The following is a 16,462-nucleotide window of genomic DNA, read 5'->3' as shown; positions in this document are numbered from 1 at the left end:
CTGTGTGTGCTTTCAAAACTTACTATTATTATCAGAACTCGTCAGCGCTATCTATCTATTTATCTATCTATCTATCTATCTATCATCTATCTATCCTAGGTCATCCTATCATCTACTCTAATCTAGTCTTATCTATCTATCTATCTATCCTACATTCTATCTATCTATAGATAGATAGATAGATAGCACTGACGAGTTCTGAGAATAACTAGTAAGTCTTTGAAAGCACACACAGGTATGTACAGGTATGTAATATACTACAAAGATAAAAAGAAAACAGAGATCAAAAGGTAACACTTTAGTTCAACACCCAAATGTAGCATTTATAAGAGAAAGTTTAAGAAATGTTTTACAACACAGCATATTTGAGCAGGTCTTCTTGACTGCGTTCGTATATGGTCATTGCTCATCTGTTTATACTGTATAGCAACACTGGATGACTTATAGTTGTACATTCATTATATCAAAAACACTAATATCTGCCTACAACTACATTAGTCTGTTATAAACCATGTATTAAATGTTTCAACTTCAACTTTCAACATTCTCCAAGTATATACAGTCCCTTTGGTTGATGTTTAATGAGATATGCTAAAATATAGGCTCTTAGACTAATGTTTGACTGGCAGTGTAGGCCTGTTTCTGAAGCAGTGACAGTTGGATACAAATTGACGAAAAGGAACAGAGAAGCGAGAAAGAAGTGGATGATTCATTTTCCTAAATATCCATCAGAACGTGATACCATATCACCGAATGGCCTCATTTTCATCATACTGGTGGTGATGATGATGATAATGATTGCTGTGAGTTAACCAGTGGTTGTAAACACAAGTAACTGGCAGTGACGGAAGAGTGACATCTCGGTTTCAAAGCAACAACAACTAGAGCTTCCGTGAATGATCGCAAAATGATTTGTAAACAAGTTACATTCACTGCAGTGTGTGGAGAGTAATTATAACGTAATTTAATGCTTATTTGGTATACAAGCATTTCTAAAATGATTTTGAGGTACAGACAAGTCTTACTGTAGATGCTACTGTGCATAGTCCTATGCTGTGTGTGTATTTTATGCGTGCTCTTACTTGCAAATGAAATAATGCTACATATTTTACTTCTATAGTTGATGTGAATAAGGAAACAGAATGAAGAAGAGAGAATCCGAGAGAATCCGTGGGAACAAGTGGGTTTCCCTGTTTACATCTCTGTCTTATAGTTTCCAAGCTGACACAGACAGACCGCATCAAAGCCTGGCTTGTAGCTGAAGTCACATGGTTGCAGAGGAACTACGACACACTATGATCTCCACCCCCATCGATATATATACCTCATCAGCCCAACTTACAAAAACACATCAGACAACTCATCAAGCAGAGAGAAAGACAGACTTCAGAAGGTGGAAAAAAGAGCTCATAGAAGTTCAAGTGGGGGAAAGAGATTAAAATTTCAACAAAATCAAAAGCAACGAAAAAGATGCTACTGCAGTATTTTATAGTTGTGGGGATGGCCCTTCTTATGACAGGTAAATTTATAATTTTTCTACCACAATTCGTTTTTTTACCTTTTTGTGATAAAATGTACATCAGATTTTTATTATTATTATTTTTATTGCAGGTCAAAGGTGCCCATTTACTTTGTAAGTAAATTTCTTCATGTTTCTTCCCCAGGGGCTCAAAGTGAGGTAATCGAGGTGTTTGCAGAAGCAGGCTCTCAGGCTATACTACCCTGTAAATGCAACCCTTTGTCTACACATCTCCCTGCCATCATCTGGACTAAAGCTAACAAAGGGTGAGACACAACTTTTTCTTTGCTTCCTCCACTTGTCTATGTCCTTTTCCCTCTTTCCTTTATATGTCTAGCTCCAAAAACCTACAAATTCCTCAGGTTCCCTCCAATCCCATGCTTCACCATCCATCTTTCCTCGAACTTCAAACTGAAGAGTTTTGTCTTTATGCCGATGACACTGTATTGTTTGTGACACCTCTATCCGCAGCACTGTTTGGAGAAAGGAAAGGAGTGGTCTGCAGTACTGGGGTTATAGCTGGTCACCCAAAGGGAGCCACCGCGCACAATGCCCCCACTCCCAGTTTGAAAGAGGCGATTACAGCCTGCAAATCAACAACGTAATGGATGAAGATGGAGGAATTTACTCTTGCAGGGTGGAAAATGGAAACCAGGTTACTGAAAACGTGGTGTCACTCAGAATCATTAAAGGTAAGAAAATTATACTGAGCCTCGAAATCCTAGATGTTGTGACTGTTAAATGGTGGTTTTCTTTACTACAACTTCAATATATCTGTGTGTGTATCTGGATCAGAAATTAGCTGTAATATATGTCAATAATCTCATCCTTGCCTGTATCCTTTACAGTGTCCATCTCTCCTTCGGTTCCCATATGGGGAAAAGACGTTACAATCAGCTGTAATGTGAATCCTTGGCCTAATGGCGCCACCGTGCAGTGGACGTTAAACAACAGCCGATTTTTGACCCCGACTGCAATCATGAACAAAGGTTTCATGAGGGAAAAGGCAGCTGCAAGACTGACAGGAAACTGGACCTGTGTCGTGGACTACAAGGGCAAAGAGGGGCGAGCTTCAGCAACACTGACTGTGATGGGTAAGATTCTGAGGAAAAAGAGCTTTGGAAAACATAATTCGTTTTAAGAAATTAAGCTGTTTAGTTCATGTTTTTTCATGACAGATGTCCTTAAACTCTCCACTTTCATTCCCTTTCTCTCACAGGAATCGTCCAACCATCCAAAGATGATACCAAAGTGTATGCTGCTGTGGGTTCTGCAGTCACACTCCCCTGTGTGTTCTCCTCCGAGTTAATCCCCTCTAGAACGGTCTGGGAGAAACTGAAAGCTGGGTCTTTCAAACCCACTCCTGGTCGCCTTCCTGACTCTTTCTCTCCAATCTCACCCTCCTCTCAGCCCTCCTCGGATAATTCTGCTAGTTTGAAAGAGGTTGGGTTTGAGGATGCGGGCAGATACAGATGCTCTGGGACCGTAGAACAACAACGGTTGACTCGAAATATGCAACTTGTCGTTGCCAAAAGTAAGCCTCCATGTATTCAGTTTAAGCTTGAGTAAAGTTCTACTGAATCTTTTTTTTTTTCATCAACAGTACATTTTATCATCTCGTTTTTCTCTCAGTTGACAGCAGCATCCCGTCAAAGAAGAAAGACTCTTTGATGTTGACCTGCCAATTGAGTGACACAAGCGAAGTCACCAACTATGAGTGGGTTCATGTTGCCTATGACCTCAATGGCACCCGGTCGGAGGGCTCCATCCTGAACGGGAAGACTCTAAGTATAAGCAAAGTGTCAGAGGAGAACCGAGGTGAATGGGCATGTCGATTCTACGGGAAAGAAGGCCTTCTGGGAAATGTTACATACCAGGTTCACCTAATGGGTAAGTTCTCTCCTGATTTTATTTATGATAATATGCTATAAACAACTACACTCAAAATATACAAACATACTGGACTTCTGCCCATGCAAGCCTTTATCTGATTCTATTTTTATATTGTATTTTCCCCACAGGTGGTCTGAGTGGACAAAAATCGTCAGGTGTCTCACAGAACACCGTTGCCGTGGTCGGCCTCAGCTTTCTCCTCATCGTTCTGCTGTTGATTTTGATTCAGATGTACAAGAACCACCAAAGGGTAAAGACCTGTTGATTGCAGCGCTGTGAAAATTGCAGTAATTCAAAAAACTAATTTAACCCTGCATTCAGTTTTACTGGAATATTTTTACTTTTAGGAAGAACGATAAAAAATCTGGTTGTATGATATTATTTCAATTCCCACATTTCTTGTAAAAGCTTGAAATAAGCTTAATTATTGTCTTTGTTTCTAGATAAGTCACTTGATTAAAAATAATATTTCTCACTGACTTATATCCAATGCTATATGGTAAAAGTATAAAAAAAATGATTACAAAATATTATTTAAAGATACATTTATGTGCGTATTCATACATCAGAACTTGAAGTGGACTCGACAATTATTTAACGATTTTGCACATATTTTTTCCGCAGAGGAAAAGGATCTTTCAGTACCCTGCGCTGGAGACGATTGTTCATACCACCTCCAATGAGCGGGAGGAAAGAGAAAGGAACCGAGAGAAAATGTAAAGACATATCAATGCAGAGGCATTGCAGGAAAGATCTCACGGTACTAAACTGAATTGAGATCCATCCTCTTCATGCCTGCAATATATTGGGAGACTTTTGTTGCACAAGTTTTGTAAATACAGTATAACCAGAGCAGACGTTGTAGCAGTGTTGTTCTTTGAAATGTTGTATATTATCTTTGTAACTGTAATTGTTCTACTGTAAGTGAGGATTTGTTGCCATATATACCTGTTGAAAATAAAATGTTTTACAAATAAATTACATTTAACAGAAATAAATCTGGTTTTATTTATTACAATATATATATTCTGAAACTCTTGGTAAATGTTCAGGGAAATCCTTAATGATATAAATAATATATACAGTAATTTATAAAAAATAATGTTTCATTATAGTTACACAAAACATGGAACACATGTTTATGTATTATTCTAAAAAATACATACTACATTATTTTACATTAATTACAGAATTATTATTGGCCATAAATTCTGATTGAAAAGACTTCTGTGTCAACAACAGATTATCTCCTCTTTTGTGCTTCGGCTTCTCATAAAAATTTAGTTAATTTGTCCCTTCAGTGTCTTGGATTCAGATTCCAGTGACTACTGGACTCTGTAGTGCAGCTTCAGGGTTACACCTGACTACACTCTCCGTCTTCTTGCTCTGAACGTTCGTAGAGATAACAAGAGGTCAGAGATTGGTTGATGTCCTCCAGAAGCCCCCTGGCTTGAGGCTGTAAATGATCCATGACTTCATCATCATCGAAGCACCATCCTGACCAGTCCACATTTACACCATCCGTAAAGACAACACTAAAGAAAGATTGAAACAGAAAGTCAAAGTTGGAGTTGGATAGGACATTGTAATTGTATTATTATTACTACATGGACTAAATGCTGTTTAAGAGCCCATAAAGTAAAAAGAAGTACTGACACAATACAGTAATTAATACATAATACATACAATTATGGGAACTCATGATAACATTAAAACAGACAAAGCTTAAATAATGCTCTGATAAATATACTTTATAGTGTTCAATTAGTATAGAGTAATAAATTGGCCATTTAACAAGGAAAGTGTTTTATGAGACACGTTAAAGGTGTTAATTAGGATTTATGCCCACAGTGCTTTGTGGTAAGAAACATGAAAAACACAGGGTAATTTTAAGTTTCCATTCTCACAGAACAGTCTGTCCATTACATGCCTACTCAACACTGAAAACTCATTTCAATAGTAGAGATTTGACAGTTTAAAAATACATTTCCAAATTAAGGGTAGTACAAATAAATACAAACTGTGTCTATTATTCAAGAAGAAGAAAGAAAGAATCAAAACATCTGTCATGTGATACCAGTAAGCAGTTCTGTACCAAAGACAGCAAATGGAGACTCTGATATGACACAAACTTCATTTGAATGTCAAAGAACATCTACATTGTGTGATGAAAATATGCAGAGCAGCAGGGTGGAGAAAGAATCAGCACGAGCTCCTGGAACGCTGCTCTGTGTTTTTTCTTTGTATATTGTAAGTGACAACTTCTCTTCACAGAAGATCAACAAATATACTTTGTCTGTCTGTTAACTTCATACATTGAAAGATTCATTCAAAGTCATACTATAATTGGAAGGTAAAATGATGTTCCACTCTTAATAAATTATGTGTCATATTTGCATGTTTTCTCTATTAAGAGGCTTTTTTTTTTTACATACTTTTAAAGCATTGGTTTCATAATTTTTAGGGTTAGTGGTTATTGTAGTGGGAGTATGCTGTTCCATACAAATCCATACATTACCCAGATGACGTGTTAAAGTAAAGGACATTTTGTCATACTAACCTGTCCCTTTTCTCATCTTCATCTCCATCTCCGTCCACCAGCTGCTCCTTCCATCCTTCACTCACTGTGGGTGCTCTGTGTCTCATTAGCTCCACCTCCTCCTCCCACTCTGTGTCTCTGTCTCCATCACTGGGCGATGGTGATGGTGTGGTGGAAAACGAGGGGGATGGAGGATACCTTGACTTCAAATTAGCTGTTTTCAAATTTCTGTCTCTTTTTAATCCATCTCTGTCTCTCACTCTCTCATTGGCTTTTTCCAAAAGACCCTCCAGAGGCGAGGGGTGTCCGTTGGGATTATGTCCTGAGATGGGGAATTGTGTGTCCTTCTCTTTGGGTAATGTGTACAGACTACTGGAGTGCATGCGAAGTCCATGGCCTCCTTCGATGATGATGTTAGGAATGGAGGCACTCCTTTGGGTTTTCAATTTGGGCCTATTGTTATAGAAGTTAACATCAGGCAGCTCAGACTCAGACAATGTTTGGGGGTCTGGAGAGACTCTATCATGTATGTTCCAAAACATCCCTTGGTTCTGCTTCAGGGAGCCCAGCTTTAGCACCCGGTGGGAATCTGAGTTTTGGCCAGTAGGAAGAGAGTTTCTCTTGATATTTAGGTTGTAGTTTGAGTCAGAGTTGGAGAAGGAGAATTTGTTTGAGTCTTGAAATGAATGCCTAGACATCTGAGTGGAGGGTCCCTGAGGGATGCTAACTGGCCTTCTTCTCTGTAACCCAGGTGACTTCAAGTTTTTGGAGAAACCCCAAGCCTCTGGAGATGTCTCATTGTCTTCGGACTGGCTGTAGCTGGAATTTCTAGTGGTGTGCTGGTTCACAGACTGGGAATCTGAGACTCTCCTTGCTGATAGTCCTCCTTCTCCCGGTGCTCTTTCAAGTTCAGGCCCCTCTCTGGATATTGTTGGTTGGTAAGGAGATTGTGAAGTATTATCTTCATCCATTGGATAGTCAATATCTGGATATCCATCCAAGAGATAATGTGGTCCAGTGTTGTATCTTAATGGAGCTGCATTACTGTGAGTAAAACTATCCAGATTAGGAGCAGATTGCACCCTGTGGTTCCAGTTCGATCTTTGTTCCTTTGTCATCTGAGATTCCACCATTTTCCCTTTTTCCTCTGTAAAGATTCCAACTTCTTGTCCTCTCACTCCCAATTCTATCCATTCATATGCTTTGGCTGCTTGTTGCCTACCAGCAAAGCCCTTACGCACTACTTTACGGTTATTGTTGTTGTACTCAGGGTGCAAAAAAGATACAATTGCATCGCTAGAGACCACATTATCTGGAGGCTGATACTGCTCCCCTGCTTCTTTAGATGCCAGCATCCCATTTATTGATTGGGGGCTAATAGGTTCTTCAGTAAGTTCATCCACAAAAGTCTCTCCTCTTGATCTTGACTCTATAAGAGGTTGTTCCTCTGTCTCCATATCATCCGTGCTGATTTCTGTAACAGGTTTGGCCTCAAGCTGCTGGAATTTCCAGATTTCCAGTTGTCTGTTGTTCTCTGTTTCTCTCAGGCTCCTCAGTGTTTCCTGACAATATGACATAGATAAATGAATAAAGAATTCAACAATGAATGAGTATGTTATTTCTAATTCTGTTTCATGTAACAAGACTAAGAGTCTATAGCTATCCTAGGGGCTCTATGAGGCTGTACTTAGACACAGCAGTGCTATGAGCTAAATGCTAACATCAGCATGCTCACTTTACAATGTTAACATGCTGATGTTTAGCAGATAGCCTATAAAGTTTGCTGTGTTACATTGTTTGTGTTACATTTGCTAATTAGCACTAAACACAAACTACAGATGGAAAGTGTTGTAAAAATCTTGACCTGTTGTATGTATATATAAAATAATTCAAAGGCTATCAATTCAACAGCGTGTTTATTCTGAACCAAAAATGTCAATCTCATGGTGACAATAGAGGTAAAATCTGAGTCTGAACAAAATCTTATGGCAATCCATCCAGTAGGTGCTGACATATTTCATTCTGGAAGTGTCGGACAGACAATTGACCAACAGACAAACATTGCACACTGCTAGTGTGGAATAGCAACTTCAATTCTACTACTATAATTTCAACACATTTGAAGCATTTTTTACCTTTGCTTGTTGGATGGTGGAGACCCATGTGGAGCAGCTCTCTGAAGTGCTGGCTGCAAAGATGTAGACATTCATAGCGCACTGAAGCTCACCTACCTCTACAAGAACGAATGAACCTGAGAGAAAAGGAGGAATGATTATGGGATCTATAAGATATTATGACGGAATTCAGTCTTTTATCTTGTCCATAAGAAAGTGCTACTCACAGCTATCCTTCACTGCTATGCAGTATGTTCTGTCGAGGGCCAGAGGAGGTCGAACTACCTTCAGCCGCTCTCCCTTCTTCTGGACTTTGGTCATTAGAAGCACATCTGAGAAAAGTAGAGCCACCACCTCCAGCTGCATCATGACACGTACAAGGAGACACGAGAAAGTTAAAAAAGTAACGACAACAATGTTCTGAACAAACAGATTCAAATATATATAATATAATAACAGTAAATGAGTGCAGCTTCTCAGCTCACCTTGCTGTCTTTTCTCCCTCGAATCTTCAAGTTCTCCTCCAGCAGCAGCTTACGTACGACTTCAGGACCTACTCCTCTGATGGGGCATGTTAGGTCAAACTGACAGATCTCTCTGACATGCTGTCAAGGAAATCCATCATGAGTAATCAGCAGTAGAAACATATTAGCGCCAATATTAGGTTATTTTGGCAGAGATCAATAATGTTCAGTATTATTATAACCTGAGACATCCTGTCTCCTGTCTTAGATTTTAAGGAAGAAGAAAGAAACAATATTGTATTACATTTGGTCATAATAAAATTATTGTAGACTGTTTTCTAGTGATTTATGACAGTTAAACTAACCAACCAATTAGCCTAATTTTTCATTGGTCATTGTATACATAGTAGTCCTTAAGCTTGAATTTCTTTTGATGAACACTCTGCCACTCATGTTATGTTGTTTATATTGTGTTTGATTGTGCAGTAGACGTGGGGTGCAGTGTACATTGGTGCAATATTAGTTAACCTCTAGTGAAGGTCTAGTTGACCAAAAGGTTGATCATCTATGCATATATTGTTTTTGCTATCTGAAAAGGAGGAAAAGAATCATGTTTTACCTTGTCAATTTCTTCATTTATTCCTTCCACCTCGTATCCCTCCACCCTCTGAGCAGAGATGGTGAGAGCGAGTTCTTCATCTTTTAGCTTCAAGTAGTCATTGATACTCTCTAAAAAACTGTTTACACTGGACAACTGGAGAGGAGGAAGAGGGAGACAGTTAGTGTGAGTCAGCTTTGATTTAACCATTCCTATTTCGCTCTTTAATTCAGGCTGGATAATATTTAAGCAAAGAATCTGTCAAAAGTAAGCCTTTTTGCAGATGACATCATGTTAACCCTGTGAAACATCTCCTCAAAATGTTCTTGATAGTGTGAAAAAATTTGGATCACTTCCTTATACACTACATAATATCTATAATACAGCATTGTGTTTAATTTAAGATATCCATTGAAATGGGTTTACAGCTATAACACGAGATACAGTATAGGAAAATACTGAACAAGAAGCAATTATTTTGTTGAAATATAAGATGTCTGCCTGCCTGTAAGGGCTATGCTAAAGCCCTTTGTGGTTTAAAAGTTTCTCACCATGCCTCTGAGTGTGTGCTGTGCATGAGGGTCTGGGGTGGTTTTCAGCACTGCCTTGAGCAGTAGAGGATACTTTGTAATCCTCTGATGGGGTTTGGCCTGCATGTCCCCGAGCCGCATCCGCTCACACTGAGGGTGAGTCTCCACCCACTGAACAGGACAAAAAACACGTCAACAATGCTTTAAGTCATTGGTTGGAACCATAAATTAAATAATATGAAAAATTTGTGCCCAATAGCATCCTACAGTAACCTAAATAGTATCTATATCTAACCATATAGATAATTTTGGTTTTATTTTCTTATGTTTTGTGCTTCTCAAAGCACTTTAAAATTATTATGTAAAAATCTTACTGTGGAGACTTTTCATAGATAGAAAATAGTTCCCAATGAAAACTGTTTACATGGAGGTCTGTGGATTACCCTGATCAAGACGTCATTCTTTGATTTACTTCAACAGTATCTGAGTGTTGACAGAAGACCGACACAAAGGAAAGTTTCTACCAAAACAAAACCTACCACAAGAGTATTTGTTTTGTTTGATTTGGGTAAGAAGACCCTTTAACGCCCACCATGTACCATTTCCTGGTTAAACAAAAACATACCACCTCCCACAAGTATGTGGTATGACATAAGTGAAAGAGCAACACATCTACAGTGGTGGTACCTGGTTCTATACACAAGATAGCATTGTTGATTGTAGGGTGTTTGTTTCTGTTAAAATGCTATCAAAATTCCTGCTGGTTTTTAGTCTTCCAGACTTTGTATAACTGTCTGAGAAGTGGTACAGGACTTGCAGTCCCTATTCCCAGAAATGTTTTGACCTCCGTTTTGTGAACAAGAAATCCTTTAAAACCGCTGTTAAGTCTGAATCATTTGGAGAAGACGTTGGTGTGTGGTTGCCCAGCAGGAAGCGGCTAAGGCAGGTCGCCCACAAGGTTATGAAAGCATCACAAACCATACTGTGAAACCATTAATTACAGAACACTTACTCATTATTACAATGAATTCCATGTACTGAATGGTAATAATGGGGTTTGTGTGAGTGAGTGTTTTAGTGTGTGTACCTGCACGTAAATGAGGAAATGTGGGTTGCTCTCCATCTGCCTGCGTGTGAACTCAAGATTGTTTTCCTCCTCCCAACAGTAATGTTGATAGGAAGAGAAGCACTCATGGAACTGGGGGACAAAAAGAAAAGGATGATTAATGACAATCTTCATATAGCACAAGTTCAGCATCCAAAGTGTTACTTAAAGGGAACTCAACCATGTAATACTGCACATGTGAATAAAGCATTTTGTGGCTCCAGAGGGAGCTGTGCTAATTCTGATATAAATTGAAGAGGTTGCCAGCATTATGCATTGGGGGACAGAGAGTAAGATTAAAGGAGAGACCTCACTTGATTTAATGTCACTTGACCAAAGCAAAAAATGCTACTTAACTGTGGTAACACTGGAAGAAGGCTTACTTCTTCTTTTTACGGTAACCATTAGTTTCTGTTTGAGTGGATAGAAGAACTGTAATTTTTATGATTATGATAAAAATGTTTTTGTTCATGGTGGTTAGAAAAAAGAAGGAAGGAAGGAAATTCTCAAATGTTAAACAGGACAGATCCTGGTTTATAATGAAGTCAAGTTGCAAAGAAGCAATCAACACATACACTGAGTCGGTTGGGCCTGAAAAACTACAAGCTTGAAAATGAAAAATCTGGGGGTGTGGAGTTAGAAAGCAAGTGAGCTTACAAGACCTCTGTAGTCCACTCCTCTACTCTGCTTGAAGCTTGCAGCTCAAGGCTACATTAGCTTCTTCTAGCATAACAGACCTGAATCTTTGACCAAACTGTCGGTGGTCACGTTGCATTGTGGGTAATGTAGGTGCCAGGTTTTTACAAGGTAGAAGAATGAATGGAATAAAAAATATTTTATCTCTGGTTCTGCTGCTTCAATTGTATTCCTTTTTTAAAACACTGCCCACCATGAGTCTGCCAGTGTTATGGGAGTTAATTGCTAAACTGGTACTATAATGTGTTTTAACTATAAGCTCAAACCAGCCTGACTGTTAAAGATTCCGTGGGAACCAAAACACAAATTACTTTCATGTATTTTGCAGTTGTCCCTAGCTCTGTGACTGCACTTTGGACTGAAATCCATTCATTGCATTCTTAAAACTGTCTTTCAAACAAAAAATATTTTTAATTTGATCTGGAGAAACTTGAATGGAAAAAGAAGGATATATGCTAGTTTAGAATTGTTGAAGACATTTTGAGGCCCTTAAGAGGGTAGTGATTTAAAAGGCTTTTAATATCTCATGGCTATTTACTCTATTTAGAAACAGTCAAAAAAATGTAAACCAGTAGGATCCACAAACTGAAGCGCACCAGAGGGACACCCGAGCTTCACTCCATGTAGGTTGTTTGTGATGAAGGACAAATGCTTACCGAGAACACTACTGGTGACTTATAAGAAATGCCTGACGAATGAAAGTTGATGTGTGCAATATTTATCTAATGGAGAGAATTACTCACAATTTGAGAAACCAGACGGATTCATGGGCTGAAATGATTATTCATATTTCATCCTTTACAGAGTTTTTTTCCTGTCTTTTTCCACATATATATTATTTTATTTATCTATTTGTAATTCTCTACATGTTTTATTTTTCTTTTTCCCTATTAAACATCCTCATGTTCATATGCTGAGGATTTTGTTGCTTATTTACTCTCTTTAAAGGTCAATCAAAGCAAGAAAAAACTACTTCATTAAGAGTATATAACTGAAAGTTAGTATGACAAGTGTAAGTGCTCATCATGCAATCGTTCCTGTAGAAGTTATATCATTACATATTATATTTTTATTAACTTGTAACCACCATTTTTATGTTGCAGCTGGTAAAGTTGGAGCTATTTTTACTATTTTATATGTTGTTCCATTATTCAGTCATTATAATTTACATGTACAAATAGGTTCTTGGAAATCAGCAAAGTAACTTTAGCTGTCAGATAAATGTAGTGGTGTAAAAACTACAATCTTGTCAATGTAGTGGAATATTATGTATATATATGTATATAAAATATAATAGTAAAATGGAATTGAAATACACAATACCGTCTGTAAGTAAATGTACTTCTGAATGTGTTTGTAATGCATCGATGAGTTCATACCTGCAGGCAACCGGCCTCTAACCTCATGGGGTCAAAGGGCATGCCTGTCCTCCGGACCTCCTGTAACATGGGATAAATCACCTCTTGCCAAAACAGCTGGTGTGAGAAGAGAATGGAGGGAAGGTTGGAGAAAAGCAGCTCAGGGGTCACCTGTCACAGCAGGACGTCAAAACAAAAATAAAAATCATAGTGTTAAAGTTAACACCCCTGCTTTGTGATATTTTCCGTCTTCTCGATGGAAATCTGTCATGCTACATTTTCCACTTATGTGTTGTAGTCTGTATCAGCTTGAGCGGATGTTCTTGTTGTGCCAAGTAATGTATGTCAGTGGTATGCAGAGCGGTGGAAAATAATAGGACTGTAGATTAAGGGTTGTGCAGCGTGTTTGTGTGTTTCCAGTGTAGATGAGGCTGCATGCTCTGCAGACTGACCTCCAGGAGAAATCCATGCTGGTGCAGGTTGACAAGAGCTGCAATAACCAACTGCGAGAAGCAGACACATCTTTGTTAAACATCCTGTGGAAAATCCCTTTTCAGCTTTCACATACAGTATATAAGATGAAATACAGCATTTAAATGAGACTATGACAGCAGGTAGAGAATGACATATTACGTCTTTGATGATAATTAGCTTGTTGATGTAGGTGAGCTCAGTGTGAACAAACTCCCACAGCGCCTCCTGCTGGTGTCTCTGCATCTTAGACATGGTCTGACCATTAAAACGAGACAGAAGAGGAGAGAGGAAAGAGGAAGAAAAGGAGACAATAGTTAGATATGCTTCTAATTTTTGTTCCAGCAGCTGTCAGATTTTTTAATGAACACTTTTAGATGTGGTAATGCCAGCTGTCAGTCATGTCTCAAGTGGCTTTTTATGGCACTGTGAATGCATTGTATATTGTTTGTTGTCTGTATTAGTTGATTTGGCAGCAAATTAGCTTCCCCACTGGGAATTAATAAAACTGTCTAATGTAATCTAATCCTACACACACAGGGCAGGTATTTAGTAGTTAATTACTAGTTAATTCTTTCGCACTTCCCCAGCTTGTCTGTAGATCTAATACCCATTTATCCTGAAAATATACTTTCATATTTAAAAAGTGCTTAATAATTTTCCTAAAAAAGCTTACTCAAAGAAGAGTAAATAATGTATTTTTTTGGGGACTATTTTCAGCTGCAGATGTGGTGCCAAAGTGAGTATTTACAGCAGCAGGATGGTGCATAGACTGACTGAAAATAAACAACGGGGCCCATGTTCCTGGTAATGAAGGAACGCGTCACCCAGTGCAACCAAGTGGCTCACTGTTTTTATAGCTTTGGACAACAGTGGAGGTCCATGGAACAGATGAGTAAACTACAGTACATAAACCTTTGGATACACAAGACAATACTTGTTAACATGATCAATTCATTGTTGATTTTGGTCTTTTCATGGGATTTGTTGGCAGTAAGGAAAATACCAAATATTGCCAGAGAGCCCATACCGAATGAGAGTGCACAATATCTGTCCAGTTATTCTCCAGTGTCGTTCCTCGACTTTCTTCTTTCCACCTCCACTTTAGACTCACTGGCACAGCGTAGGTCCCCAGCTCCTGCTTCAACAAATCCAGATGACCTCGCTCCTGAGTGGTGGGAGGACAAACATAAGAATGTAGAAGAATCGGGGGAAACCCAATTCCGGGATTAAAAGGAGGAAAATGTGATGCCAAAATGAATCAGTGAAAATCATCACCAGCTGTTGTGAATGTTTTTTTGTTTTTTTTTCAGTTGTTTCAGTCGCACAGACACAGTTAGAGCAAGTCTGTATCTGTTTCCAAGCATGTCAGCATGTAGTGAATTAGCAGGAGACAACATAATACCTCAGACGTCGGGTTCTTCTCAGATACTCCCTGGCTGAACAGGACCTGCCTCAGTGCAGCTCTAGGTTTGGCTGCTGCAGATGCTCCCTTACTCACTGTTGCAAAGTCAGTCACAACCTTCTGCTTGGTCCGTCTCTGGAAAGGAAAAATACCATCAGGCATTTAATTTTTATGTTGTCTGTAACACCTCAAACTGCAAGCATCAAGCAGACTGTTGAGACACTTGATACTCCATCACAAGTAAAAGTCCTGCATTTGAAATTAGTTGAGAGAATAAAAGTACAGAGGTGCTATCAGCAGAATGTACTTTGAGTAACAAAAGTAAAAGTTCCTTGTTATGGTGAATGGCTCCTTTCATAGTCTCTTATACATTAAAGGGTTTTAATGAATGATGCCTTCATGTATAAACAACATTTTTGTAACGAGCTGTTAAATCTGCAAAATCCTCAATGTCAGAAATGCATTAATGTTTATTATTGAGTCGTTAAAGCTTGCAGTGCCGTGAGAATATTTTGACCTGTTTAATGTAAAACAACTTGTGTTTTATTAAATTTAAATGTTTTATTAATTAGTGCCTGGATCTTAAAAGATGTACAGTTACTGCTCATTAAAAGGTTGATAGAATTTTGATAATAATTTGAAATAATACAGAGATAGTTAGTTGTTATTATGTACAGATGTAGATTGGAGTAAAAGTGCAATACTCTGAATAAGCAGAATTATGAAAAGTAACACAGAATGGAAATACTCAAGTAATGCACAAGTAGCTCAAAACTTTATACTATAAGTGTAGTTACTTCAATCTCACCACTGGCAATGTCAGTACAGGAAGCTGCCACCACCATTTCACTTGCCTGATAGCCAAACGTATTGAACCTGTGTTTGTCTGCTGACCCCCTGTTGTGATTGTTTATCTCTGCAGCTGCTGTCATCCCATCAACAACGTCTGACTCTCTGGTGTCCGTGTCCCTCTGCCTCTCCCCGTCCACACCGTCTCGCGAAGGCACCGATGCTTCTTCCATCAGTGATTCATTTCCCACATCGTTGTTTACATGCGGCGCTTTTGAGGGAAGGCTGAGGATAAGCACACAGTGTTACTCGTTGTCAAAACTAGGTGTGTGAGGGCGCAGAGGAGAAGGCTTTATAAAATAGTGGAAGACATAATGGAGGGACATTGTGTGCTTTGTTATCCTTTTAAAGGGTTTTCCTTTCAGGGCTAAAGCTTCATTAAAGCTACACAAACAAACACAGATGAGAACAAGGAGTAAAATAAATAATAAGCAATGGGATTAGATCATCTTTTAAGACAGTGGTCAACCTTTTTGACTTCTGACCCCTAAAAATAAAGCATGTCAGTTTTCACATGTCTGTCCAGTTTGAAATATCCAGAAATATTTTGTTTTTCTGCTTTCTTATTTTGGTAAATGTATCTTGCAAAACAAAAATAACATCACCAAAAAAAGCTAAATATCTATAGTATAGAGAGATTTTTCATTTCAGTTGAATTGCTATAATAAGAAGAGTTTAACTATTGCAGAAACTCGTGGTTCTATGTCATACACACACAGTAAATGCCTGTCAGGTAACTGGGAGCACACACATCATTACTGTTGCATCTTACAGTGACTTTCATTCAACACCAATAGTTTCACATAGCAACAGCTCCAGTTACACAGTCATGCGGGTCAAAGTACAACTCCTGGACTCATCTGACATCAGTTCCCACAAATCCAACACCATCACAACTTGCAGAATGTCCTGCTGCAGATT

At 38.6% G+C, this 16,462-nt stretch overlaps 2 protein-coding genes across 2 annotated transcripts; one reads left to right on the top strand and one right to left on the bottom strand.

Moving 5' to 3' along the window:
• The first annotated feature begins 1,362 nt into the window (after positions 1 to 1,362).
• LOC118336074 (lymphocyte activation gene 3 protein-like) lies at positions 1,363 to 4,378 on the top strand. The gene is made up of 8 exons (XM_035672643.1): positions 1,363 to 1,519; positions 1,665 to 1,785; positions 1,991 to 2,211; positions 2,368 to 2,613; positions 2,739 to 3,053; positions 3,152 to 3,409; positions 3,541 to 3,662; positions 4,037 to 4,378. Exons 1-8 carry the CDS (start codon positions 1,471 to 1,473, stop codon positions 4,130 to 4,132), a joined length of 1,428 nt encoding a protein of 475 aa, XP_035528536.1. The 5' UTR covers positions 1,363 to 1,470; the 3' UTR covers positions 4,133 to 4,378.
• Positions 4,379 to 4,482: 104 nt separating this feature from the next.
• Positions 4,483 to 14,854, bottom strand: plekhg6 (pleckstrin homology domain containing, family G (with RhoGef domain) member 6). The gene is made up of 13 exons (XM_035672192.1): positions 14,693 to 14,854; positions 14,318 to 14,455; positions 13,450 to 13,545; positions 13,269 to 13,319; positions 12,838 to 12,987; positions 10,745 to 10,855; positions 9,679 to 9,828; positions 9,149 to 9,283; positions 8,551 to 8,670; positions 8,293 to 8,425; positions 8,087 to 8,202; positions 5,973 to 7,513; positions 4,483 to 4,947 (listed from the first exon to the last, which is right to left on the bottom strand). Exons 1-13 carry the CDS (start codon positions 14,852 to 14,854, stop codon positions 4,767 to 4,769), a joined length of 3,084 nt encoding a protein of 1,027 aa, XP_035528085.1. The 3' UTR covers positions 4,483 to 4,766.
• Between the last annotated feature and the right edge of the window lie 1,608 nt (positions 14,855 to 16,462).

This window comes from Morone saxatilis, unplaced genomic scaffold (assembly GCF_004916995.1).
Source record: "Morone saxatilis isolate NCDOM2014 unplaced genomic scaffold, NCSU_SB_2.0 Contig24, whole genome shotgun sequence".
NCBI lineage: Eukaryota > Metazoa > Chordata > Actinopteri > Moronidae > Morone > Morone saxatilis.
The sequence above is the reverse complement of the archived record's forward strand: the minus strand, read 5'-3'. Positions and strand labels throughout refer to the sequence as shown.

Coding starts and splice junctions, on each gene's coding strand:
- LOC118336074 (XM_035672643.1), top strand. CDS start 1,471: ATGCTACTGCAGTATTTTATAGTTGTGGGGATGGCCCTTCTTATGACA. Junction 2,212..2,367: donor GTCACTCAGAATCATTAAAG/GTAAGAAAATTA, acceptor TATCCTTTACAG/TGTCCATCTCTCCTTCGGTT. Junction 3,410..3,540: donor ATACCAGGTTCACCTAATGG/GTAAGTTCTCTC, acceptor TTTTCCCCACAG/GTGGTCTGAGTGGACAAAAA.
- plekhg6 (XM_035672192.1), bottom strand. CDS start 14,854: ATGCCTGATGGTATTTTTCCTTTCCAGAGACGGACCAAGCAGAAGGTT. Junction 14,456..14,692: donor AGAAGAACCCGACGTCTGAG/GTATTATGTTGT, acceptor CCCACCACTCAG/GAGCGAGGTCATCTGGATTT. Junction 12,988..13,268: donor AGCATGGATTTCTCCTGGAG/GTCAGTCTGCAG, acceptor CTGCTGTGACAG/GTGACCCCTGAGCTGCTTTT.